At 39.6% G+C, this 25,854-nt stretch overlaps 1 protein-coding gene across 15 annotated transcripts in view; it reads left to right on the top strand.

Moving 5' to 3' along the window:
* PIEZO2 (piezo type mechanosensitive ion channel component 2) overlaps positions 1-25,854 on the top strand; it is a 314,952-nt gene that overhangs the window by 207,174 nt on the left and 81,924 nt on the right. For 7 of the 15 annotated variants that reach the window (XM_055799790.1, XM_055799796.1, XM_055799800.1 and 4 more), the window contains exons 9-18: positions 6,638-6,769; positions 7,794-7,832; positions 9,640-9,778; positions 10,177-10,313; positions 12,411-12,647; positions 18,043-18,166; positions 19,803-20,053; positions 20,713-20,861; positions 21,610-21,783; positions 25,098-25,139. In XM_055799790.1, the coding sequence (XP_055655765.1) occupies positions 6,638-6,769; positions 7,794-7,832; positions 9,640-9,778; positions 10,177-10,313; positions 12,411-12,647; positions 18,043-18,166; positions 19,803-20,053; positions 20,713-20,861; positions 21,610-21,783; positions 25,098-25,139 (1,424 nt within the window). The remainder of the gene's footprint in view (positions 1-6,637; positions 6,770-7,793; positions 7,833-9,639; positions 9,779-10,176; positions 10,314-12,410; positions 12,648-18,042; positions 18,167-19,802; positions 20,054-20,712; positions 20,862-21,609; positions 21,784-25,097; positions 25,140-25,854) is intronic. The other 8 variants (XM_055799802.1, XM_055799798.1, XM_055799801.1 and 5 more) reach the window with 3 other exon arrangements.

The following is a 25,854-nucleotide window of genomic DNA, read 5'->3' as shown; positions in this document are numbered from 1 at the left end:
TTCTGCATTAATGACTCATGACTAATGACTGTGAGACTGGCCAATGCAGATACTTGCTAACAAAGGTGCAAACATTCAGGAAAGTTAAGGGAAATAGACAGTAAGTGCAAGCTGGTACCTTAAATTCAGGTTTTTTGATGAGTGGGACTTTTTATGTAAGGAATTCAATGCTTACTATAATTTGGAAAGTCAGTATCAATATGAAGTAGTGGTTGGACTCAGTTGACTTGATGGTCTTAAAGGTCTCTTTCATCCTAAGTGATTCTATGATTCTAGTGTAGGTGCTATCAAACATAAGGCAAACAGCCAGGACTTGTCTAGCAGAACTGAAGTAGGATACAGGCTGGATACAAGTAGGATACAGTCAGATACACACTGTAGGATACAGTTTTATCAAAGACAGAACAATTTTCTTAAAATCTTTCCTCCTGAATCTCTGTTCCTGAGTGAAAATCTCAGCTTTCATTTAAGAGCAAGAGAAAAAGGAGACAAAAAGTAAAATTTTACTTTTGCCACTTTCAGAGGAAAAAAGGGAATAGAGGAACCCAAAGGTATCTTAAAGGCTTAGAAACTGGAAGTATAAAAAGGATGACCCTAAACATTATTTATTTCAATCTCCTGATCCTCTAAGGTTTGACATGAATTTTAGAGTTCAGATTTAGCAGTGCTGTAAACCACAGTGAAAACACTCATGACTGAGCTGTGAATTAGCGGAGTTCATAGTAGCAAGTCAAAATGTTGAAGGTTTTCGTATTTTAAGGGTGTTTCTTCATGTAATGGATAATGTAACAGTTTAACATTTTAAAATGCAGACAAAATACATTGCCTCTGAATTGAGATGTCTGATACTTGGGGTTTGCATATATTGGGCTTCATAATAAAAGGTGAATGATGCCAGAACTGTCAGCCTGAGTTATTAAAAAATCATGCCTTAAGTTTCCAGAAATCGTAAGACTGGCTTTTTTAAAGTCACAAGATTGTGGTGCAGTGCCCTCTGGCATTGGGTTCTTTTAGGTTTTTTTCCTATTATTTTTTTCTACAGCTGCAACAGCTGGAAACTTGCTTTTTTGCTTTCCTTATGTGAAAACTGAGATTTCCAGATAGTAATATGATTTTAGCATTTGGGCTGTAACTAAAACTTCACATCTCACAAACTGCATAGTAAAATCATAAGAGCTACTCACAGAGGAGTAACCCCATGTGAAATGCAGTCAGCGGGAGCTGTGTCATCTCAGCATCTCTGGAAATTCATTTCCAGTACCCGGGTTGTTTTCATCAAACTTTCACCATCTCGAAGTCTACGAGTTACGGTGCTTTTTCAGGGGAGAGAAATGAGCCCGTCTGTCTCAGGATAGAGTGAATCCTGCAAGTTCCTCCAGGGACTAGAGAGGAACTATACTGGTCTTGCCTGCGCTTCTTTCTTTCAGCCTACTTGTGTTGTATGCGATGGATATTCCCATAAGACACTGAAATGAGTCTCTTGAGAACTGGAAGCAAGTCAAATTAGAGATGCTTTCTTAAGCAACTGAGCTACAGCGAATAAGTATTAAGAGAGATCAATTTAAGAAAAGCTGATGTCTCTCGAACCCATGGCTACATGAGAGGCAATACAAAGTCTTGGCACTCCCATGGGAACTTCGGATGCCGGGAGAATGATGCTTCCCTCCAAAGATAAATGGGCACTTAAAAAAAAGAACATTGTAAAGAAAATGATACCCATGCATTAATACTTATTTTTTTAGCACAGGATATTGTAATGCAGATATTTCTCATTAGAAAGAGATGCTGAGATCTGCAAAATTTATTGTAATTGACACACTTTCTCCTTAAGGCTTTTTTTTTGTCTATATGCATTTTGTTTTTCCTTTAGTGGTGCCATGGATTAAGAAATAATCTTTCTTTTACTAGTTTTCTGCTGTTAGACTCTGTTCTCATTTGTTTAAACCCAGAAATAATTGCATTGCAGGTTTCATTGAAATGTTTTTGGGTTTGTGGTGCATTTGATTCATTATGGAACAAAGTATATAACGTGCCTATGCAGTCTGCAGTGATTTCAAAGATACACTGTATTTAGGATCTCACCCCTAACCTACTTATAGCTGGATGGATGGCAAAGACAATGTGCTATGTGCTGTTTAGTGTAAATCATTTGTTCTCTGTATACAGCTATCATGTACAGTAATAAGTGGCTCATCTTAGAAATTTTGTTTAAAAGAATCTCTTGAACAAAACCTGTTTTGAACAAAATGTGTATGACTTTACGCATAAGGAAATATTTATTCAGTCTAAATAGATGTACATAAGCTAAATATAATACTGGCATAGCAGATTCTAAAAACAGAGTAAGACATGTAGCCTGATATTTTTTCTTTCTTGTGTTGAATTGCATCTTCGGGTCCTCATGTAAGCAAAATTCCTGCTGGCTTGCAGCAGGAGTTGTCTCTCAGACAGATGCTTTTGAGACTGTTTCTGAATACTGCAACTGATGGACAATTTTACAAGAACAATGCTGACTTCAAATCTTGAGTTTCAGATTGAAGTTTTTTGTGTGTGCACCACAGTCTGTCAAAGTATGGCATGTATGAGATTTCAGTGTACAGTCTCTGTGCGGGATTCTGTATGGATCTTACTCATGTAAAACGCCCTTGGCAGTCAGTGGAAGTTTTGCTTTTCTTATGCCCACTATTTTGGATCCTGATTTGTTTTAGCATTGAGTCTTGTGAAATTCTATCTTTGCAAATAAGAAAAGGCAATCTGCCTCTGGAGATTTCAGCTCATAGTTGTAACTGCTAGTACTGAATGTATGAATAGGGCCCATTCATTCCCGCCAGTGAGTGTTAAGGAATAGTACAGAAGTCAACAGAGTTACAGCAATTTAATGTAGCCTCCTTTTATGAAATTTTTAGAATTGTTTGAATTAAGAGGCGTTTGAGAGTTGGTCAGGTAGTGGAAAAAAATGGAAGAAATAGACAAGTCAAAGGACTCTTACAAGTTGTGATCATATGACTAGTACTGTGTTTTCTGACTTTTCTTCTGAGAAAAACAAGATTTCCCACCCTTCCCTATAGTCTCTGAGGCTAAAAATAGGTTCCTAGAATCACTGTCTACATCTTAGGTCTTCTGGTATTGTTTTGGTCACCCTGGTGCCAAACTAAATGCTGTTGATAAGCTTCTTTATGGTCCACATTTATATTAAAGTTTCAAATGGCAGTGACATAGAATCAGTTTATTTCATCTTACAGTTTGGCTAGGAATGCCCCTTCACAATCAAATGTAAATACACAGTCCTATGTGAAAAGGGCTACCATTGCCTCTGAGAAGTAAAACTAAATTAATAAACATTGTTTATCTAAGTCAAGATTTTAAAAATAGGACCTTACTGTTAGGATTGGAATGGAGAGAGTTTCAAAACCAGCTAGGATGTTTGAATGTCCTGTCCCCATGGGTAGCTTTGCAAACTTCTGCCTGGCGTACTGATTTACTCTTGTTCTATTGTACCAGCCGTTTTTGCATAGGTAATGAGAACACTTATTGCCAGCTAGTTCTCATTAAAAGCCTAGTTTGGGACCCTGCCTTTGAAGTACCTGAAGTTCAGACAACAATTACCTTTTATACCATCAGATACCTCTTTGTTGGCAGTAGATAAAGTTTAAGCAAAAAAGCAAGTACCAGGATATTTCTGTTGCAAACCAAAAGTCAACTTAGACTGAATTTGAAGCAGAAATACAAGTATCTGCTAAGTAGAAAGGACAAAATAGGCAAGAGAAAAAAAAAAAAAAGTCCTAACGAACAAACTGTTCAGGTTGTTTTGTAGTTAATAACAGGGTAAGTTCAGCATAACACTACTAAAGCTGGTGTGTAATCTATATTTTGGCTGCAGGTCAGCAAAGTTCCTGAACTTCCACTGAAGTCCTACTGAAGTCAGTAAGACCTTGCCCCAGGGTCCACAACCACTTGTGTACTTTGCTGAACAGGGGTGGTTTTATGAAGCAAGACAGCTGTAGGAATGAGGATTTGACTTAGTACTCTAAACAACAATACCAGTGGAGATTGTGATGCGAGGAAGTAGAGTTTTGGTAATTCTTTGAACTTGGTCATTCAGAGTTTGTTGAGCTTTGATGAGTTCAACAGCAACGTAGAACCTGACTCAAGAACTTTACATTTATTATTAGAATCACTTGTATTTGTACATGACTTTTTTGCAAACAGTTTTTTTTAAAGCAGTACTTTGAAGCATAGGTAGGTATACCTTTTAGTCCTCACCATTTCTACTAGTTTTGAGATAAACATTCAGGCATTAATGGATGTCAGAGTGGTATAGCCACTGCTATTATTATTCCACAATATTCACTTAACATTCTTGCATACCTTCCTCTGAAATTTTGAATACTTATTATTTCCATCAAAGCCAAAAATCTAAAACCCACATGAAGTCTTGGGAAGACAGGAGAAACCAGAAAACCAAGTAGAGAGAGGAAATAATAATAAAAATAAAAAGCAGGGTCAAGGTCTAAGGTTCAAAATGAGAAACTGGGCAAAGGCAGAGGGCAGAGTAACCAGTAGTAGCAGATTGTCCCTGATGTTATCGCTGGGCCTGTGAGTCCTGCAGAGCAACACTGTGCTGAAGATGCTCACACCTTCCACATGCAGCCCACTGGTTCCAGAGCATCCCCTTTCCTCCCTTTAGCACCACACCGTTGAGCTTCCTCCTCTTACTGGTATAAACAGCAAGGTGTTGCTGCTTTGGGACAGCTCAGCTGGGAAGTTCAAGATTGCAGAAGGAGGCACAGTGCAGGAAGAGGTCTGGAGGAGCCTGAAGAGGAGCTGTAACCTAGCCTGGTTTGTGCACACATACCCAGGTCTCCCGCTTGTCACTGTGCTATCATGACGTCCATGTTAAGTCTATTTGAGAGGCCCCATACCCCTACTGGGCCATAGAATTATGATGAGTTAAGACTGGTACGTTAGCAGTCCTCCTCAATTTAGTGGTAATAGTTCCTGTCACAGATGAAGAAGTAGAGCATGTGGATCATGGACAATCACAGTCACAGAACAGTCCAGGTGGGAAGGGACCTATGCAGATCATCTCATGCAACTCCTTGTGAGAGCAGGGCCTCAGATTAGGCTGTCCAGGGCCAAGTCTTGGATGTTTCCAGCAAAAGCAGCCAATGTCAGTGATTACTTGTTCTCACAATGATATTTTTTTTATATATATCCAGAAGGCATTTCCCTGAAGCAAATATGCCCTTAGACTCTTGTCCTGTAATGATGCCTCCTTGTGAGAAGAGCACCTCTGTCTTCTCTAAAACTACAATTTAGGTATTGGAAGGCTGAAAAAAACACCCTACTTTCTGAATTACAGGTATGGCCTGACACTTGCCTGGTGCAGCGGAATAATTACATCCCTTGATCTGCTGGCAGTACTCTTGCCGATGCAGTCCAGGACATGTTTGCCTTCATTGCTGCTGGAGTTCACTGTTGGCTCATGTTCAGCTTGCTGTGCACCAGGGCTACCTGAGCCTATTCCACAGAGCTGCTTCCCACACAATCTGTCCACAGCCTTTACCGTTATGTGGGTTTATTCCAGATGCAGGGCTTTATCTTTGTTAAACCTTGTGGATTTTTTTTGGCGCTGTCTCTGTATGGTAGTTCTTCCTTCTAGCCCATCTACCTCTACCACACAGTTCAGTATCATTCACAGACTTTGTGTGGGTGCAATTCCATCCAGATAGTTTTGAAGATACTGAATAGTACCAGACCTGCCACCAGTCCCTGAGGAACTCCACTCATGACCAATACCATTTTGACCTAGATCCATTACCTGCCTTCGAGCAAGACAGTTTAGCTAGTTCTCCACCCATCCTGTGGTCCATCTGTCAGGTCTGTATCTTACCAGCTTGTCAGCAAAGATGTTGTGGGACAGTGTATCAAAGATGCTGAAATCAAGGTAGCTGACATCCACAGCTCTCCTTTCATCCGCTCAGCCAGTTGTTTCAGCGCAAAAACCAATCAGGTTACCCTTGGCAAATCCATATTGGCTTGCTCCAGTCATCTTGTCTGACATGTGAGCATGAGCGCACAGGGGTATTTTTATGGCTTGATTTAGAAGCAGGAATAGATGAGCCTAGATGGATGAACAGCACTGACTACTTTGTTACATACTGAGGCATGGATTGGTGAATTAGGTTAACCTTTAATGCTAGATACGTATGCTCAAAAGGTTTTGATCTTTTCAGTTCTTCAGTTGTTTAGTGAAGCAGAGTTGGCTTTTCACATATATAGGCAGATGAGAAGAGTGAATTTTTTTCAATACACTACCTTGAAAATTAGGCATCTTACTAGCTTATGGTATGACTGTATAGTAAGGTAGTCTGTGGAGGTGTTGGTAATTCTAGTGTCTTGTAATTATCAGGAAACATCTTGGCATTGATGAACTAAGTCATAGAAAAGATCTGTCATCATTTCTGAAAATGTCATCCTAGTAAGAGTCATCTGTCACAGATCGAGCATGATAGGTACTAAAAGATGTTTCAAAGTTATACTTTGGAGAGGGAGCATCAGTTAGGGGGAAATTAAATTCTTTGAGAAAACTGTTATTTAGAGAGCTGTAACTAGTCTTGTCATTTATATTGTTTAGCAGATGCCTGATGAAGAGAAATCTGTTAGCAGGGAGGATGACAAAGAAATAGCCTGCAGCCCAATTCCAATGACAGCAGAGAGAAGACGAAGTCTGTGGTATGCAAGCCACTATACAACTGATGAGAGAAAAGTAAGGCTGGAGGGGAAGGGTCTCTGAATTAATTGTTTTTTAATCAGTCAGTTAATTTTATCACAATTACTTTGAAATTAAGGGAAGCCGCATTATATAGGTTGTAAGTAAGAAGATCTTCATGTGTGATTATATAAATCATACACAATATCAAGGCTGTGTGGCAGAGTAGGAATATATTTTGTAAAAATTAATGAAAAAAACAAGAGTCAGTGTAAGGACCTGAAGAAAGAGCATGCTCTGCGTTTCTGGCTTCCACATTTAATAAGTTTAGGTCCAGGCTTTTGGCATGAGGCCATTATCTTTGTGCAAAACAGCAAGAAAGTCTGCTGATGTAAAGCTCTGATCTGCCGTATAACTACTAATTAGCACTGTCATTAGTAAGGGAGGACTGCTAGCTTACTGGTGTCCTTGTTGGATATTCTCAGCAGGGCAGTTAAGGCAGTTTGTGTGAAAACTCCTGGAAAGGTCCAGCTTTCTACCATCTGTCCTCATGAGCCATAGTGCAAAATTTCTTTTGATGGGTTGCAGTCAGATTTGGGCTATACAAACACTCTGTTGAGCCACATATACTCAATCCCCCAGAGCTCAGGCAAATGAATGAAGTATCACATTTTATAACATTTCATGGAAAGTATTTTTTTAATTACAGTAATTCTAATGATCATTTAAAAACTTAGTTTTTAAGCATTAGATCATTAGAAAGACATTAGAAAGCAGTTAATCAGTAATGCCATACTGATTAATTCTTTGACCTAGTATCTAAAATCTCAATGCAACGTTCTCAGTTTTGGTTTTGAATTCACGAGAACATAGTGTAAATTTATGTCAATGCCATGGCACAGTAAATATCATTTTATGGAGCATAGTGTACAATTCTGCTGGCTTTTTAAGAATTCTTTCTGAATTTCTTAGTGCAAATCTGCAAAAGTCACGCAATATGCATGCATGTATTCAAAAAGTTAGACTTATTAATGCTTGAGCCATGCTTCTTTAATAATTTGTCTTGCATTGCTTTTTGCAGCTTCTGTCAATGACCCAAGATGAATACAAGCCATCGGATGTTAGTATACTACTAGTCTTTGTATTTGTAATTCTTCTTAATATGTGTAAATACAGATTACACTGATACATAAAGATAAACCCTTAGGTGACATTTTTCAGACCTCTTTATTTTTGTTAGCCTACCATTTACCCTATAACTTTGATTATCCTAAATATAATTGGGTTTTGCTTCTTTAATAATTGCACTGAGAAACTTTAGCCCTAAAATTGATTGTTTGAAGTTAAACTGCTTGTAGTAGTACCAGCTGGCAAGCAATCTTTGCTATTTTGTTGGGTTATTTAAACCATAAAAGATACCAGAATATGCTTTCTAATGCAAGCTGTCTTAAAACTTGATTTAGCTTCTTTGCTGTAATTTTTTCTTTCATTCGTGTTGAAATGCTGAGGCCCTTAAAGCATGAGTGACAACACGTGAGTTCAATTTACAGATTACAGAAAATCCAAGTCTTTCTTTGAACAGACAGCAAATGATTCATTTATCTTGACTGCTATAGACCCTAGCAGACTCTGAAAGCAGAAACATCCTCTGTTCACCATGCACAGGAGAATGGAGGTGCAGTTGAAGTCTGGGAGCAGCTATAACCAAATCTAAATGTGCTTCACAGCCTGTGCTTGGTGTAGCTGCTGAATATAACTGAACATAACCCAGATACTATTCTGAAATATTCCACACGCCTGTGCATAGTTTCAACAGGCAAAATACGCTCCTATCTCACAGCCTAAGCAGAAGTCAGTCTTCAGGATGTGCTACCATCGGTAACCCATTGCACATGAATTTCTGCCAATACAAGAGGTATTTATGCTTGTGGTTGCTGGAGCCCTAATTCAAACAAGCACAAGGGCTGAAATTTAAGCCACAGAAATCAAACAATGAAAGAGTACTGAATTAGTACTACCAAGTGGCATACATGTAGCATCAAAAACAATAATTACCACAACTGGTTTTATTAATGGCAGCAAATTTAGATCTCACCAGTACAATTTTAAAACTGAAAGTAGTCTGTAACCATTGTTTTCATAATTAGTGGAAATAATTAGATGCGAACTAAAGCCTGAAAATCTTGATGTATTAGTTTGCATAAGAAGGAGGATGAAGTTTTGGTTATAGCTTTAACTTCAGTGCAGGACATATAATGATACTTTCCTAGCTGGGCCGTAAAAAGCCAATTTAACCTGGGAAAGGCAGTATGTCTGCAGATGGGCTTGCTGGGTTACTGTTTGTATACTGAGCCATGTGATCAACCTTAGCCTTCCCCAGCTGTGGATGTGTTAACTTAGTCCACCTTTGCATGGTTTGTTCTTTCCATTTAATTTCATGGGTAGGACAGACCAAGAGCGTGCAAACAGTTATTTGCCATGGCTCAGCAGTAACTTAATTGCTTTTGCTTATGTATCTATACTTTTATTCCTTTTCAGACTGCTTGTGTATAAGTTGAAGTGTTACCTAATGCAATGTGACATTCTGGGAATCTGAAAAAAAACTTGAAATCTTTCAAAGGAAATATTTACAAAAGTTCAAAGTTGCAGCAGCATTTTACTGTTGCTAAAAAACTGCATTGAAACAGATTTGTGATTCTATTGATATTGCATAGAAAGCTAACAACAATTAATTTTGGAAGCTGTTACGCGCTAGTTTTGCATGCAACATGACTAAAACACACCAATTGCTTTGGAAGGAAGTAACTGCAGTTACTGGTTAAGCTCCTTTCACACTGGCAATTCAACAGTAGCGAAGTGCAGAAGTAGGTGTCACATTGTCCTCAGAGCCACCCTAAATGCAGTGCCTCTCTCTGATGTCCTGGCAGGTGCTGCTGGTAACAGTGAATGGGAACCCTGCTGACTATCACACCATCCACCCCACACTGCCATTAGAAAATGGGCCAGCCAAAGCAGACATGTATTCAACACCACAGTACAAATGGGAGACTTCGGATGAAATGTCAGGTAGTGAATTGCCTGGGAATTACCCTTAGTTCCATATTTTTTCTTATTCTGTATCTCCAATCACTGCCTTTAGCATTTATTTTCATTTTGTAAAGTTCTTTGGCCTGTTGAAGTTAAATAATTGCTGTTGCCTTACAATGATGGCTGACCATACAGCAATTTTGTAAATGGGGCTGTAGGCATATACTATCCAAAATACTTTGTCTACCAACATAGTGATTGCGGGTTTTGCTTTACTGTGCTCAAATGTAATTTTTCTTTGGCTCCCATCTTTAGCTTGCTGATTGCTGTAGAAGTATCCATCACAGTGTTTACAACTGAAATCATTCCAGGAGAGAGTGCATATACTACTTTTAGACCAGCATGAATTGCAAATAAGAATTTCTTTTTCTACTTAGAAAAGGAAGAAGAGGAGGACGAAGAGGAAGAGGAAGTTACTCAGGCGGAAAAAGAAAATGTTAAATTACATGCCCTAGTCTCTGTGTTTCAATTTATCATGAAACAAAGTTACATTTGTGCTCTGATAGCCATGATGGTAAGTAGTGGCAACAACAACAAAACCACAGAAAAACCCAAACAAAAAAAGCTGTTAATTTTACAAATAAATGTATCTTCTCAATGTTTTCCCGAAAGTAAACTCATTCATTGGTTTTCAGTAAGTGTTTGCATCAGGGTTAGAAAACATCAATATGGTGTCTGCATCAGTTTGGGTTTGTTTTAGGTTATTAATGCATAATTCCCAGGCCTGTTAAATAAATAGGGCAACACATGGAGTTCTGGGTAAAGTGTCACATTTCCAGGACTGGGAGCCCTGGGTTTTGTTGTCTGTTGAATGTCAGAAAACCTGAAAAATCAATTTCTATCGATTCCCAACCTTCTCCATAAGCAGGCTTGTCATGCTTTTCCTTAACTCAGAAATTTGCCTACAAAACTAAAGCATTCCATAGTGATATAAAAAAATATATCTATATAGTTCCTATTTCAGGTTGAAACATGCATCCTGTTACTCTTTGAGAAGAAAAGATCCTGTAAAGCCTGGTTTCCTACATTGACACAGAAAGGTCTCAAGGAAAATACTATGTACCAAGCAAGATTTTGCTGTTGTTTTACCTCCCTTATTTGTCTTTCCCATGTTGTTGCTTGCTTTTAAGCCCACTTTATGCAAGTACCTTGAGCTACACTGTAACAAATTTTCAGCATAATAATTAGATCTCTATATTCCCAATGAAAGCTTTGGTTTTACTGTTTTGGAAAGGTTTCAACTGTGATGAAATTAACCATAAAGCTTCTTGGCCCAATTTTGCATTAAAAATGGTAAAACAAATTAGCTTGGCTGCTTTTTGTTTGCATAAAGTTTCAAACTGTATTTGCTGTCCTTTAACAGGAAAAGTTTCTCAACTAAATAAAGCAGACTCCTTGTGGAGAATCTGGACTGACTTGATGCATTCTGAGACATTAGCAAGTAGTTCTTTTTGTATTGACACAATGCCTCTTTTTCCTATTTTTTAAATTCGCATTGCTTCATATGATCTGCATTTCTGTTTTAATTAATTTCTAGAGTCATATCTCTCCATATCAAAGGAAAATATATATTTGAAGAGTTTTCTTGTAGTTTAATATTGAGACACTACTAGCTTTTTACTTAGTGATACATCACTATTTTATATGACCCTGATTCATTTATGAATTTATGATGTGATCTGTTGCACGTTTCATTTACACCATAGCCAAAGACAGCTCAGTGTAAGTTATTTTCTTATATGGGGACAGAGAAATGCCATATTAGTGTTTTACACATACCCTTAAAAAACATAATTTCCAAGGGCGGGATGGAGCTAAACTGTTTGAAATATTCTTAATGTTTCAAGCTTTTCTATTTAAATTGAAAAGGAATCTGAAATGTTTTATTGACAGTCATTCTGTAGTTAAACCAGCATATCTATAGCTGAATTTAGCCCTAAATTGATAATGTAATGTTAATAAAAAACACGGAAAATCCCATTTTCCCCACGTTTTTAATAGAGCAGTTTTCAGTAACGAATTTCTGCAAGCTATAGAAAACATTCTGGAGTTGTGTTTCAGGTAATCTAATGTGGTTAGCATAGTCTAAACGTTCTTGAGATTAGGTGTGCGCAGTGTGTGCATACCACAGCCTTCCATTTGAAATTGATTCCCCAAAAACTAGAAGAGTGTGGAGTTAGCATAGTTGTGTAAATCTTTCCAAGCCTTGAGTTTAGTAGCTGTTGAATACTTTTTGCTATTCCTACTCTGAACTCTTTGCTGCCCGTTTTGCAATATCTTGCGTGCCCAAAAGTTAGCCTGTATTCTCTATCTCTTTTAGTTTGGTGTAATGAGAAGCAATAAGTCTGCTTACAAACCTTACCAAGGTGCCATTAATGCGCAACGCAGGGTTCACCCTCAGCTGTGGGCTTAAGAATCCACTTTCTGCATGTTCCCCAAGGGTTTTATTGTAGCCGGCCCATCAGGTGATTAATATGGGTGAAAAGTCTCATGACAATGAAAATGTGTGCAAAGTCGAGAAGCATAAGTTAAATGTAACTGGCAGTATGCATCAGTGTCGTTCCTGAATGTATCTCTGAGCATTTTTATATCTTTTTCCTCCTCCTGCAAGGCGTGGAGTATCACATATCACAGCTGGTTGACTTTTGTGTTACTCATCTGGTCTTGCACATTGTGGATGATTCGGGACCGAAGGAAATACGCCATGATCAGTTCACCATTCATGGTTTTCTATGGAAATTTACTGCTAACACTGCAGTATATATGGAGCATCGAGCTCAAGAATGATGAGCTTCCTCAAGTGTCTGGTTTTTTAGAAAGAAAGGAACCTGGGGAGCTGGCATCAAAGGTAGGTGTTACAAACAGTTGAGATTTATTTATGAAACCACAAAATATATGGTGATAAAAAAGTAAATCTCTTGGCATTTAAGAATGAGTCTTTAGTATTCAGTATAACCATGCTCAGTAGCAGCTTTACAATAAAGGGTAAGGCATTAAAAAATAGTGTTCAGAAAATTGTTTCTTGCATATTAAGCTAATACCAAAACAAACGTTTCAGACATCTTTGTGGATTTTCATGCTAATTCTGTAGAAAATTCTTGGTGGATGGAAATTGCTCACTTGTTTAGCTCTGTAAACTGGATGCAAAACTAAATGTGATTTGATTTGTTAGACTGATGCACGTGGAATGTCAGGTCTGTCTCTAAATATGATGGCAACTGGAACTGTGGTGTTGTTGCAGTTACCAATACTGCTCACTCCCTTGTGATTTGGCACAAGCAGCAGTACATAGCTGTGACTAAACTTTAATTCTTTATCCTTACACCTGAAGCAGCATGAGTTGGAATCCATTTCAAGTCAGAAACAGAAGAGTTTGTTGACCTCTGTGTGTGATAGATTTTTTTTTAGTTTGATGTCTTGAAAGCACTACAAAATGCATTTTATTTGGCAAGTTTGCTTCTGGGGAGGCCACGAGCATAAATAGGAAGCTGTTTCCTAGAGTACCCAAGAGGGGCATCTCAGTGCATCTAGTTGGCACTGCTTTCCTTGCACTAAGTGAGTCACTTCCCTTGTGACTCCTAATTACTATTTAAGGTGATTCTGTAAGTGATTTTTCATGTTGGCAGTGCCCTTTGGACAACCATTTCTGGGTCTTTAATGCATCTGAAAACCTGCAAGTGCTGTATTATTTCTCTCATAGGTTGGGCTAGTTTAGTAAGAGAGCTAAAGTTCAAGGGGTTCTGCAAGAGAAGTTCTACAGTTTGCCTCAATAACTTGTTAAAACTCTAAGTTTTAAAGAAAACATTGACACTTTTTTATTAACTATATCATCAAATATGTTATCTAAAACTAGCTGGTGTCAAGAAAGGGAACTGTTGAGTATATATTATGATTTGACCACCCTCATAAAACCATTATAAGATGTCTGGTGGGGTCTCAGGCTGAATATGATGTATTGTGTAAATTTCACAGAATGAGTGAGGCTGAAAAAAACTTCTGGAGGTCATCTGATTCAACTCCCCCAACTCAAGCAAGGCCATCTAGAGCTGATTGCCCAGGACCATTGCCCAGATGGCTTTTGAACATCTCAAATAATGGAGACTCCACAGCCTCCCTGGGTGACCTGTGCCCGTGCTCTGTCACCCTCACACACCCCCCAAAAAATGTTCTTTGACATTCAGAGGAATCCTCCTGTGTTTCAGTTTGTTCCCATTGCCCCGTCACTGGGCACCACTGAAAAGTGCCTGGCTTCGTCTGTTTTCCACTTTCCCTTCAGTTATTTATAGACATTGGATGAGGTTTCCACTGAGCTTTCTTTTATTCAGGCTGAACAGTCTCAGCGCTCTCAGTCTTTTCTCATAGGAGAGATGCTGCAGTCACTTCATCTTCATGGCCATTCAACTGGACTCTCTCCAGTATGTCCATGTCTCTTGTACTGGGGTGCCAGAATGGGACACAGCACTCAAATTGTGGCTTCACCAGTGCTGAGTAGAGGGGAAGGATCACCTCCCTCAACCGGCTGGCAACACTTCTCCTAATGCAACCCAGGATACTGTCGGCCACCTTTGCTGTAAGGACACATTGCTGGCTCGTGTTCAACCTGGTGTCCGCCCAGACCCCCAGGCTTTTTCTGCCAAATTACTCACCAGATGGTCAGCCCCCAGCCTGTAACGGTGCGTGAACTGGTTGTTCCTCCCCAGGTGCAGGACTTTGCAGTTCCTGTTGTTGAACTCCATGCTGTTCCTGTTAGCCTATTTCTTGAGCCTGTTGAGGTCCCTCTGCATGGCAGCACAACCCTCTAGTGTATCACCCAGTCCTCCCAGTTTTGTGGCATCAGCAAATTTGGTAAGTGTACACTGTGCCCCATCATCCAGATCATAAATGAAGACATTGAACAGGACTGGGTCTAGTATATACCCCTGGCATACATCGCTAATTACTGACCTGCAACTAGACTTTATGCCACTGATTACTACACTCTGAGCTCAGTCAGCTGTTCAGCCAGTTTTCAATCCACCTCACTGCTCATCTAGCCCATACTTCATCAGCTTGTCTATGAGGATCTTATGGGAGACAGTGTCAAAGCCTTCCTGAAGTCTAGGTAGGCAGTACACGCTGCTCTCATCTACCAAGGCAGTCATTTCATCACAGAAGTTTATCAGGTTGGTCAAGCATGACTTACCCTTGGTGAATTCACACTGACTATTCCTGGTGATTTTCTTGCCCTTCATGTGCCTGGAAGCGTTTTCCAGGATTAACTGCTCCATCATCTTAGAATCATAGAACAGTTGGGTCAGAAGAGGCCTTTAAAGATCACCTAGTCTGGCCCCCCTGCCATAGGCAGGGACATCTTTCACTAGATCAGGTTGCTCAGAGCCCTGCCCAGTCTGACCTTAAACACTTCCAATGATGCAACATCTGCAATTTCTCTGGGCAACCTGTTCTAGTGTCCCACTGTTGTAGTTAAAGTCCAAATCAGCTTGCCTCACACAGGGCACCAATTGTCACAGCACAGGCAAAACTAGCAAACTGCAACAAGGCTTTTACCATTAGCCTGATTCTACTGCCCATGCTGTTTCTTCTTCCTCCAGAGGCCAGACCACACTGCTCTCCCTCCACCCAACCCCTCTCCCACACTCCTCAGGGCTGTTTAACCACTTAGCAGGAAGGAGCTACAGCTGCACATCATCCATGTCAATCAACCCACTGCCTTCGAGGCAAGGCCACAGCTGCATATTATCAATGCTAATCAACCCACTGCCTTCATTCCTCTACATCCCGCCACCTCACCTTCCCAGGGATCAAGTTGAGGCTGATGAGCCTATATGCTCCATCTTGCCCTTATTGAAGACAGGAGCATGACATTTGCTTTCTTCCAGTCTTCCAGTCACCACAGTCAATCAAAGCTATTGAGAGTAGTCCCTACAATGACATCTACCAGCTCCCTCAGCACTCGTGGGTACACCCTGTCAGGACCTATGGATTTACGTATGCTCAGTTTGCTTAAGCATGCCCTGACCTGGTCCTCTTCCACCAAGGGTGGGTCTTGCTTCAGACTTCCCACAGCCTTAGGGACCTATGATTCCTGAAGGCTGGTCTTCCTAGCAAAGACTGAGGCAAAGGGGGCATTTGATGCCTCAGCCTTTTTCATGTCCTGCATCACCAGGGCCCTTTCCCTACTCAGCATGGGCCCACATTTTCCCCAGATTTCCTTTTTCTGCTTATGTACTTACAGAAGTTCTTCTCGTTGCTCTCAGCATGCATCGCCAGACTCAGCTTCAGGCCTTGGCTTTTCTAACCATGTCTCTGCAATGCTCGGCCAGTGCCTCTGTATTTCTCCCAGGTTAGCTAGCTCATCATCCATCCCCAGGCAGAGCCCGCATGTTCCAGCTGTGCTGTCATGCAAATCGCAGCTCCACCTCCACATCTTCCTGGCTCGTGCTTCCTAAAGAGTCTGTATCTCTCTATGGCAGCTATGCAAGCTGTCACACCCTGTCTGTGACAACAAGATCATAGCCCTGCACAGAGGTCTCTAATTCCTTGTGTTTATTCCCCATGCTGCATGCATTAGTGTACAGGCACTTCAGAGAGGCACCTGGCATGCTGATTTCCCAGAAAGGATGTAGAAGGTTTCCCCATAATGGTGCCTTGAACACATTTTCTTGCTTACATACAAATGTTTTCAGTGACCCCACATATACCCTGTTTTGTTGATTATGTGTTTCCTTTTGTTCGTATCACCCCAGACACCCTTTGCTTGTCAGTCCTCTCAAGGCTGCTAGTAACTGTCCCTCCTTGTTATTCCTAGTTTAAAGTCCTTTGAATAACAGTTGAATGTAAATAAAGATTTGATACTGTATTCTGCAAAGAGAGGAAAATAGAAAGGTACTGTAATTCTTTCTGCATAATTTTCTGCATGCTATATGTGTGTTTCCTGGTCTGAAAAGGAAATAAAAGGGATAGTGTAGAAGGTGACTGAAAGTATTTATTTGATCTGCAACCCTTCAAGTCTTTTCTTAGAGCTAGCTCTGGCTTTGGAAATGTCAAAAAGAACAAGGCATAAATCCAGGAGGGAGATGGAGCTAATTGCCGCAGAACAAATCTGTGTTTTACAATATCAAAAGTTCGTGTTGCAAAGGCCAGAGCTTCAGAAGGTATCTGGAGAAGCTGTGACAATTCACAGAGGCTGAAAATCTGCTGTAGCTCACAGCATTAACTGTAGTGAAAACAGCTGTCGCTAGCCTGGGACCTCTCCTTTCCCCCATTAAGTACTTCCACGTTAGATGAAAACCAGGAGAGTTCTTTAAATTGTACTGCTTGACTTGTCATTCTGTTGTGTGCAAAATCCTTGGCTCTTACGTGCTTCCTATTTGAGATTTTATTCTTGCTAAGTAGTCAAGTAAGTCTTGTTCTGTGCCGCTGAAATCAGTGGAAACCTTGTAGAATGTATGTAGAATCAAGTGTGTGATGAATAGGCATCAAAGCTGTTTTCTGAATTTTGACCATCTCTCAGTATTGCAAGCTGTTAATTTAGCTTTTTGCAAAACACAGAAACACACTTTTCATTAAATATCCTTATTTGTTTCTAAGGTATCCGGCTGTTATTGAATTATCATATCTTAAAGCTCCTCAAAGAATGAAAAGCCATCTTAAATCTTCTAACCGCTCCAAATGAAAGGCATATTCAGTTGACTGGATTTTATGTAACTTAACGGCATACAAAGAATTTTCTGATTTTTAAATTAATTGCATGTAAGCACCTGAAGTACCAAACCTCCTATATTAAAGATTTAGGATATACAAAACTGTAATAATGACAATACACTCACCTACATGTTCTGCTTCCCTGAAAAAAAGGGGGGAAAAAGAACAAAAATGAACACATGGGAATTATACCACTCGATACATAGTGAAAAGATCCTTAATCTTGTAAGACAGTAGTTAAAAACTGAATAGAACGGGGTAGAATAAAATCGTATAGGCATATGCCTTTAAGAAGAGATGCAGAATGGTAAGTGATTAGTCAATGGAAAACAAATGAAATAAAGTTGGTTTTAATGCAGGGTGTTTCCTAAGTGACTTAACTTTTACAAAGATGCACTTTGATGGTGATGCCATCAGTGCCATTTTCTGATAGACAGAGAAAACAAAGGCATGCAGTATTTTTTAAAACATATATGTGTATTAGTAGGACATAGGAAATACAATTAGTCTGTTGTTTTTGTTTTGATTTTTGTTTGCAGATTCTTTTCACAATTACTTTCTGGCTACTGCTTAGGCAACACCTCACTGAACAGAAAGCACTTCAGCTAAAAGAAGCTACTTTATCTGAGGTCAAAGTTGGAAGTGAAGAAAATGAAGAAAAAGGTAAAGCCAGATCCAATTTAGTCCTTCAGTCATGATAGAAGTTCTGGTTACTGCATTTCTGTGATGCTGAAAACAATTAACAAGATACCTGTTAATAGCTAAGAAAGGTATTACAAATTCTATGAGCATCTATCTCTAGGGATATAAAATAAAACACCTTTGAACTTTAGAAAGTCAAATAAAATGAGAATTCTCTTTACTGGAAGGTAATTAAAATGACTTATTTGAGAAATATCACAGGACTTTCAAATAATCTGTTTACTCCTGTGTCCCAAACTCAAACCAGCAGGTTAATTGTCCTAGGAGTTTAACCACAGGGGGAGAAGAGTTTATGTAGGAAAAATCAGTTGCTAAATACCTTGGAAGTTGTGTTTGTACATAAAACTTGCACAGAACCAGAAGCTAAACTACTCATTTTAATGGGAAACTAAGCATGTGTATTTTCAGTGCAGAGGTTCATGCTATCGGAAGCATATCTGAGAGCAAAGTTTACTGCTACAGTTTCAACTCATCTAGCAGCTCGGTGGCCTGTTCTATCTTTTGCTACTGGGCACATATTCCCCCAAACTTTCCTTGCCTGTTTTTTTCTCTCTGGATGCTGATCTGAACAAGTTCAACTCACTGAAATGGTAGAAACCCAGCCCTGGAAGCAGTGATGTAGTTTCCTGTTTGATTAATTACAGTATTTGTCTCAGTAAAATATCTGATCAGAGTCAGAGCTGGACACTGCAAGGATATGCAAAGCAAGAGCAAGGAAAGTGTCTGAGAAACAGGAATGGTGAGTGGGACAAAAAGCAAGCCTTTTGGTGCTGAAGTCTCCGTATTGTTCTCAATGGGAAGAAAATTGTTACAGCTGCACGCTATGAGTTTGACAAGCCCTGTTACTTAGATACTTGCTCATGTGCTTGCTATTGGGGGGACAGTTACCATGCCCTCCACAAGCCTCACAAGGTTAATAATCAGGGAATCCTGACCTCTGCATACGGCAAAAGCAGTTTGTCTTTTCTGCAGTGGCTCAGGTACAGCAGAAGAAGCTGGATAAGTGGTAGTTTCTTTGAAAAAGAGCAGTGTTAGTGCAGCATTTAAAGTTTTTTAATCTTGTTTGGGTTTATGTTAATGTTTTCTCTTGCTTGTGGTTTTTGGAGGTAACCACAATATTCTCTGAAGGATGAAACTCAAGATGAGAGGTTCAAACTCAAGATGAGAGTTTAAACTTTAAACTCAAGATGAGAGGTTTCTGGTGCTGCTGGTGGTTTCTTTGTTTTCCAGTTTAAAGGGTTTCTTGCCTGAGAGTATAGGTATTGCTATGGAAAGTGTTTTGACTGTTATCCGTTACACAACCCTTAGGCTCTCATTTTCTGCTACAGCTGCCTGCATTTCAGACAAAGTGAAGACGGGTGTCTGGTAAGGACATACAGCTATGCGTTGTATGGCTCCAGGAGCAGGTTGAAGCTCATATGAGGTTAAAACTCTCCCCTGCTCTGGACAAGTGTATGATTCAGAAATACAGTCTCATGTGAATATTGTGGTTTAAGTTTCTGTGTTAAGTGTGCAGAAATTTTACTTTCCACCCATTTCAATTCTTACTAAAAGTTTCCAGAAGAGACAGAGGCCAAATGTGACTCTGTATTTGCAGAAGAGGAGTTGCAAGAGGGTGAAATGGCACAAGAACAGGAGGAGGAGAAGGAGGAGGAAGAGGAGGAAGAGGATGATGAGGATGAACAGGATATTATGAAAGTCCTGGGGAAGCTGGTGATGGCTATGTTCATCAAGTACTGGATTTACGTCTGTGGGGGCATGTTCTTCTTTGTCAGCTTTGAGGGTAGAATTGTCATGTACAAAATCATCTATATGGTACTGTTTCTCTTCTGTGTGGCTCTCTATCAGGTAAGTGAGAACTGTGTTAACTAAATTTTGTTCTTGAATACAATGGTTCATACCTTTAACTTGGTAATGAAGTAGTTCCAAACACGATTCATAAATGGTATGTTTGTTCTTTAGTTAGATACAACATAGTAAGGTCATTTGAAAGGGTTAAGACTAATTCTCCTTTGGCTTTTGATTATAGTGACAGGCAGGGTGCACATAAGTTAATGCACACAATACATACCTCTGTTCTGGGATGCCACCCCACATCATCGTGAGCTTTGGAACCTGTGTGGGAAAATTCTGGGCTTGTGCACATCCTACGTAGCCACCAGTTCTTGTGACAGCTGGTGCACACAGCTTCCACACGATGAGCATGGAGTCCCTTTCTTCCTTAACTTTCATCCACATTAGGTGATGAAACTGCGTGACTGAAGCTCTCCCTGGCCTTCATGTCTGTGACCATGTCCCAACAGACATTTTTACACAAAAATCTGTACTTAAGTGCATGTGCATCAGGGGTAGAAACTGTATCGCAAAGAACTGTGGCTGCCCTTGGATGGTAAGCATTGTTTACATTAGGCCAGCTAGGAAAAATAGTAATCATCTTTGGTTGGCAGTACTTTTATTCATGTCTTTGCCTTCAGCTTGTTTCAGCATCTTTAGTGTGTGATTTTCAGGTGCACTATGAATGGTGGAGAAGGATTTTAAAGTACTTTTGGATGTCAGTGGTTGTTTACACGATGTTGGTACTTATCTTCATCTATACATACCAGTTTGAGTCATTCCCTGGGTTGTGGAAGAACATGACAGGCCTGGATGAAAAAAAGTAAGTGTTTCTGATTAATATCATTTTTTTTCTTTGGACTTTTGTGTTCAGTGTGCTGGCACGGTCTGAGAGTAGTCTTTCTCCTTATGGGGGAAAAATGTCATGAGACCATCCCCAGGCATAGCCGACTAAGGTCTCAGCTCTGAGGCCACAGTTTTATTGGTGTAACAATAGAGATGAGAAAGGGCATGAGAGGGGCTCAAAGAGTTGCATTTCCTCCTGTCTGCTGCCAAGGCCTTGGCACTGTCTCCAGTACAGTGCCACTACTTCTCTCTACCTCCTTGACCACAGGAACAAGGTCCAGAGAGAGATTAAGGGTAGGTTTGCAGGATGTCTAGAGCTGATGAAGGTGGACCTGCCCTCCTGCTAATGAGGAGGTTTGTGCTTCTTCCTCCTCTTTATGTGTTGGGCATTTCTCAAAAGGTTACGTGAGAAAGTATATGCAATATGAGTGGATCTCCAGTGCAGGAATTTCAGTTAGAGATGACTCAATCTGGTTCAAGAGATCTGTGGCAGGGTTGGTTCATTTGACTCTGTACATTACAGTATCTCTCTACATTACTGAGTCCAAATGCAAGATATTTGCATTGTAAAACTTGCTGGGTTAGAAGAATTTTAAAAAGCAAAAATACGTAACAAGTACCAGCCCCTTATTTCCTATTGCGCATGATTTGTAGTAGTGTCTCATAGCAAGAAAAAGATTTTGGTGTGGAAGGGTGGCTTAGTTGCTTCCTGGTTTTCTTTCCAGATTAGCGGACCTTGGCTTAAAACAGTTTTCTGTGGCTGAGCTATTCACACGCATCTTTATCCCCACCTCCTTCCTGCTGGCTTGTATCTTACACCTTCACTATTTCCATGACCGGTTTCTCCAGCTCACTGATTTGAAAGCTGTAACCAGCAAACAGGACAATACTATTTACAGGTAAGGAAACAAAATAAATGGAGTTATTGATTATCTGTATAAATATGCTGTTTCTGACTGCCTTGTAATGATCACGTTTCATTAGATGTCATTTGCCTTTGCTGTGTCTACCTGATTTAAAAAGGAGGTGCGCAGTATCCAGCACCCCGCTTAAACAAATGACAACTGAAGTATCTGTCTTCCCCCCACTTCACCCTACACACTGAAGTTTTTCATTTTGGGGTATGTTTTCAAAGCTACTAATGATATTTAAGTATTTATCTCATTGTCTTTAACCTTTAATGAGAGTTAGATGCTGAATTGCTATGTGTGCCTTTTTGTAAGTCCTGTCAGTAGTAGGAAATAGGCTTTTAATTTGGGTCACTTCTGGTTTCCAGAGCCCATTTTGAGACCCAAATGACGATTTGGAGATCTTTGGCGAATACCACAGTTACATTGGACAATTAGGCCTTTTTGTAAAGTTGAACTTGAAAAATCCCAAACCTTTGGTCACTTTTTAAAGCACTGACCCTTGGCTTTTCTAGCTCTTTGAGACATTCAGTGATCTCATCCAGAAGTTCATTAGTGTTTTTTCATTAGTCCGGCACCTCACTTTTCCTGCGTTGAACTCTTCCATATTCTCCTGCATAAAAACATGTCTGGCCTAGGATCCTACTCCAGGAGCACAAGAAAGAGAAATGGTTTGATAGTACATAGTGTTATATTATGTGATGACATTTACTCTAATTCATTGAAGAAACCAATTCATTTAGACAGTACTTCTTGGGTGTTTACCTGTCCAATGATACATGTAACTCAGCTGCACATCTATGAATGCAAACTAGCTGCATAACATCACGTATACCACAGTGTGTTGTGTTTATCTTAACAGAGAATTCTGCTCTAGGACTTGCTAGATTTAAAAAAGCATTTCAGATATTTTTCATGCATTCAATTTAATATAAAGCTACTTTACAGTGTATGTATGGTACAAGTGTGTTTGTGTCCCCTATCATCGGTGCATGAGAATAAGCTCTACTTTTACAGAACGCTTCTGGTTTCTGTATTTAAGTAACTGCTAAAACCAGAACAAATCCAAGTTGACAAAGTTTCCTAACAATGTTGTGGGGTTTTTAACTTACATTTTACAATGGCTGTTTGCATACATAATACCTTCGTCTTTTTGCTTTTCTTGAATTGCTAAATGTGATGGTAGATTCAAGGGCCCTTTGGAATGGCCTGTGAGCAAATTTTCTTGTGAAGCAGCGGGTGCACGTTAACATCTCTGAACGAGGCAGTCAAGCCCTGAAACCAGAGCCCAGATAGGTGTCAGAGCTGAAATGGAGGATTGCTCCTGTTCTGAGGCATCTGCAGGAATGCATTATAGTTTGCAGTAACTGTGCAAGCTCTTTTGTAGCCCAAACTTTGCACTTGTGCTGAGTAACATAGAAACAGCTTCCACTGATCCAGTAGGCACAAAATGGAAACAAAAAAAAAAAAAAAACAAACAAAAAAAACCAAACCAAAACCTAAGGTGCTCCCAGGATTTAGATGGGTTCATGGTACAGTACACTCTGCCTGTGAAACCTCTACTTGCAAATCTTTCTATTATACATGACAGATACCAAAATATTATACAGCTATCCAAATGCTGGCATGAAAAGAATCACTGTGACTAAAGACACATCATTCCCAAAGGACAGAAGCAGTGATACTAAAGACACAAAATGTTTTCAGTGCCTTGTTGAGAGCAAAAAGTTTTGCCCAGATTAAGTAGCCTTGAGATACAGTGCTGAAAGTAAATATTCATTGTCACACCAGGCTTCTTGCTACAGTAAAGTGGCAGGTGAGGAGGATTGTGTGAGATCATTGGCTTTTCTGTCTTGCTACTGTAATGCTAATTTTTTAAGTCTAAATGTACGTTAGATTATATTGAGCTGTCAGATAAGTAGCTAGATATTTTTAATTCTTAAACGTGGCATATGTGCTACATTTGCCATTTTGCAGTGTTTCAGAATCACACTTACCCCATATATCATTTGTTCCTCCTCAGAAACTTCCACAATTGTGTCCAATACCCAAATCGGAACACTTTTTCTGGTTTGTACTATCATTAACACTGCCTGCCATATGAAGATCCAGCTGGTTTGTTCCCTCAGTTTGATCAGTCAGTACTGAGCATCAGCTGACTTTATAGTTCAAAGCTTCTGGATGAGAGCTCAGCTGACATTTGTATTGATGATGCATAAAGCTGGATAAGAACTAGCACAACAACCAACTCCAAATTACCAGTAATGCTAGCAATAGAAATAAGCTGCAGGGACAATTAAAGCACAGATTAAAGACTCACGGGTATGTGCAATTTTCTTAACAAAACCACTAAAACTTAATTTTCCCTTTTGCTTTGAAAACTGTAGCACTGATTCAACAGCTAGTTTACCTTTCAAAACTGCTTTTATGCTGCTACTTTGAAACTGAATCCTAGTTTTGAGTAAGCAGACAGAACTCAATGTTTTTAATAGCAAACTTGTTAAAATAACCACAGCAGTTGAGAGCTAGTCATGAAAGTAATAGGGACAAGAGCTCCAGTTCCTCCATCTGCCCCTGAAAAGCCATGTATAATTGTGGTATTATGTTTGTGTCTAACTGAAGAGTCCTGTTAAAATTGCTGAGGCTGTTCATGTATTATGGTGCTGCTTCACATGAGCAAAGTTTGCAGAGTAGGTTCAAGAGTAAGGCACTGCCAGCCTCAAATAGAGGGGACAGAAACTGGTACATTGGAACTGGCAGAATGAGGCACTTCTCACTATTTTTAAAGATGACAGAACTGATTGTCTCAATTTTACACCTGCAGGAGAAATAAAAATCCTCTGATTAGGACTTTCCAAGCCTATTTCCTTGCTGTACTGTGAGTTATGGTACTGCAGAGATAAAGGCTGTGAGGTAGATAATTTCTATGGTATGATGCTCTGTCACGATTTCTTTTAAATAAAAGAAGTAAAATATCTGTTTTAAAAACATATGGATATTCTAAGGCTTACTTGAGAGAAAACAGTAGAGGCTCTTCTCACATTTTGGGGACCATGAAAAGTACCTGTAGTTCTAACTGAAGTTTCATATGGTCTAAACATCGAAGTACTGCATTTTTAAGCTTCCTAGACTTTTCACTGCATGGTGTGTTAAGCTTTCAGATTGTGCTTTGTTATGACAATGTGTCTCTCTTGGTAGACAGGAAAGTGCATTCATTCCTGTTTAACAGTTTCCTTTTCTCTCTCTCTAATTCATTTCCCATTTTCATCTCATGCATTCTTGTGCTTTCATCTCCCACTTCATAGTCACGCCAAAGTCAATGGCCGTGTTTATCTAATAATAAATAGGTGGGTACTTCAACTTTTCCTTTCCTTTAAAACAAATGTATCTTAACGTTTTTCTTACTTCTTAATTGCCTTTAAAAAAAAAAATGTACTTGCTGTACACTTTGCTGCATACAGTACTGTGAAGTAAACAGGGAGATAATGTTCAGGTATTGTAGTTTCCTAAAGCTGGTGGCTCAGTTAATACATCTCTCCTGCATATTTGTACCTTGTGAGTTCATGACCCAACTGGGAATTCTCTTAAATTTTGCCCTTGCCTCAATACTGGAATAATCATTGCTATTTGTAATTGGCTGCAGACATACTTGGTTGAGGAGGCTTTTTTATTTACCCTTTTTTTGTGCATGGAAAGATGCATGCCTGCATGCACGCACATACACACATCCCTGTCTTCCTCACAAGCACCTAAGAGAATCTGAAGGCCAGGTCAGTGAAATGTGCGGTATGTATTATGAGTCTGTACAGACTGAGATTTCCCAGTTCAGAGACACAAATGGAACATGAAGTACATGGAAACCATGGTGTGCTAAGGCTGTTAATTCATGCGCTGAGCTGGGCGCTACAGGATCCAAACTGCAAAAGCCAATATTGCAATCTTCATCATCCCTGTATAAATGACATCTTGAAAACAGTTTCATAAAGTAGGTTTCTTTCAAAATATTTGACTGGAGTAAATGTGGGCTTTTGTTTAATCAGCTCTGAGAGCAGAAGGAATTCT

The sequence above is a fragment of the Falco peregrinus genome, chromosome 3, assembly GCF_023634155.1.
Source record: "Falco peregrinus isolate bFalPer1 chromosome 3, bFalPer1.pri, whole genome shotgun sequence".
In the NCBI taxonomy this organism is placed as follows: Eukaryota; Metazoa; Chordata; class Aves; order Falconiformes; family Falconidae; genus Falco; species Falco peregrinus.
Note: the sequence above shows the minus strand (reverse complement) of the source record. Positions and strands in the feature narration are given on the sequence as shown.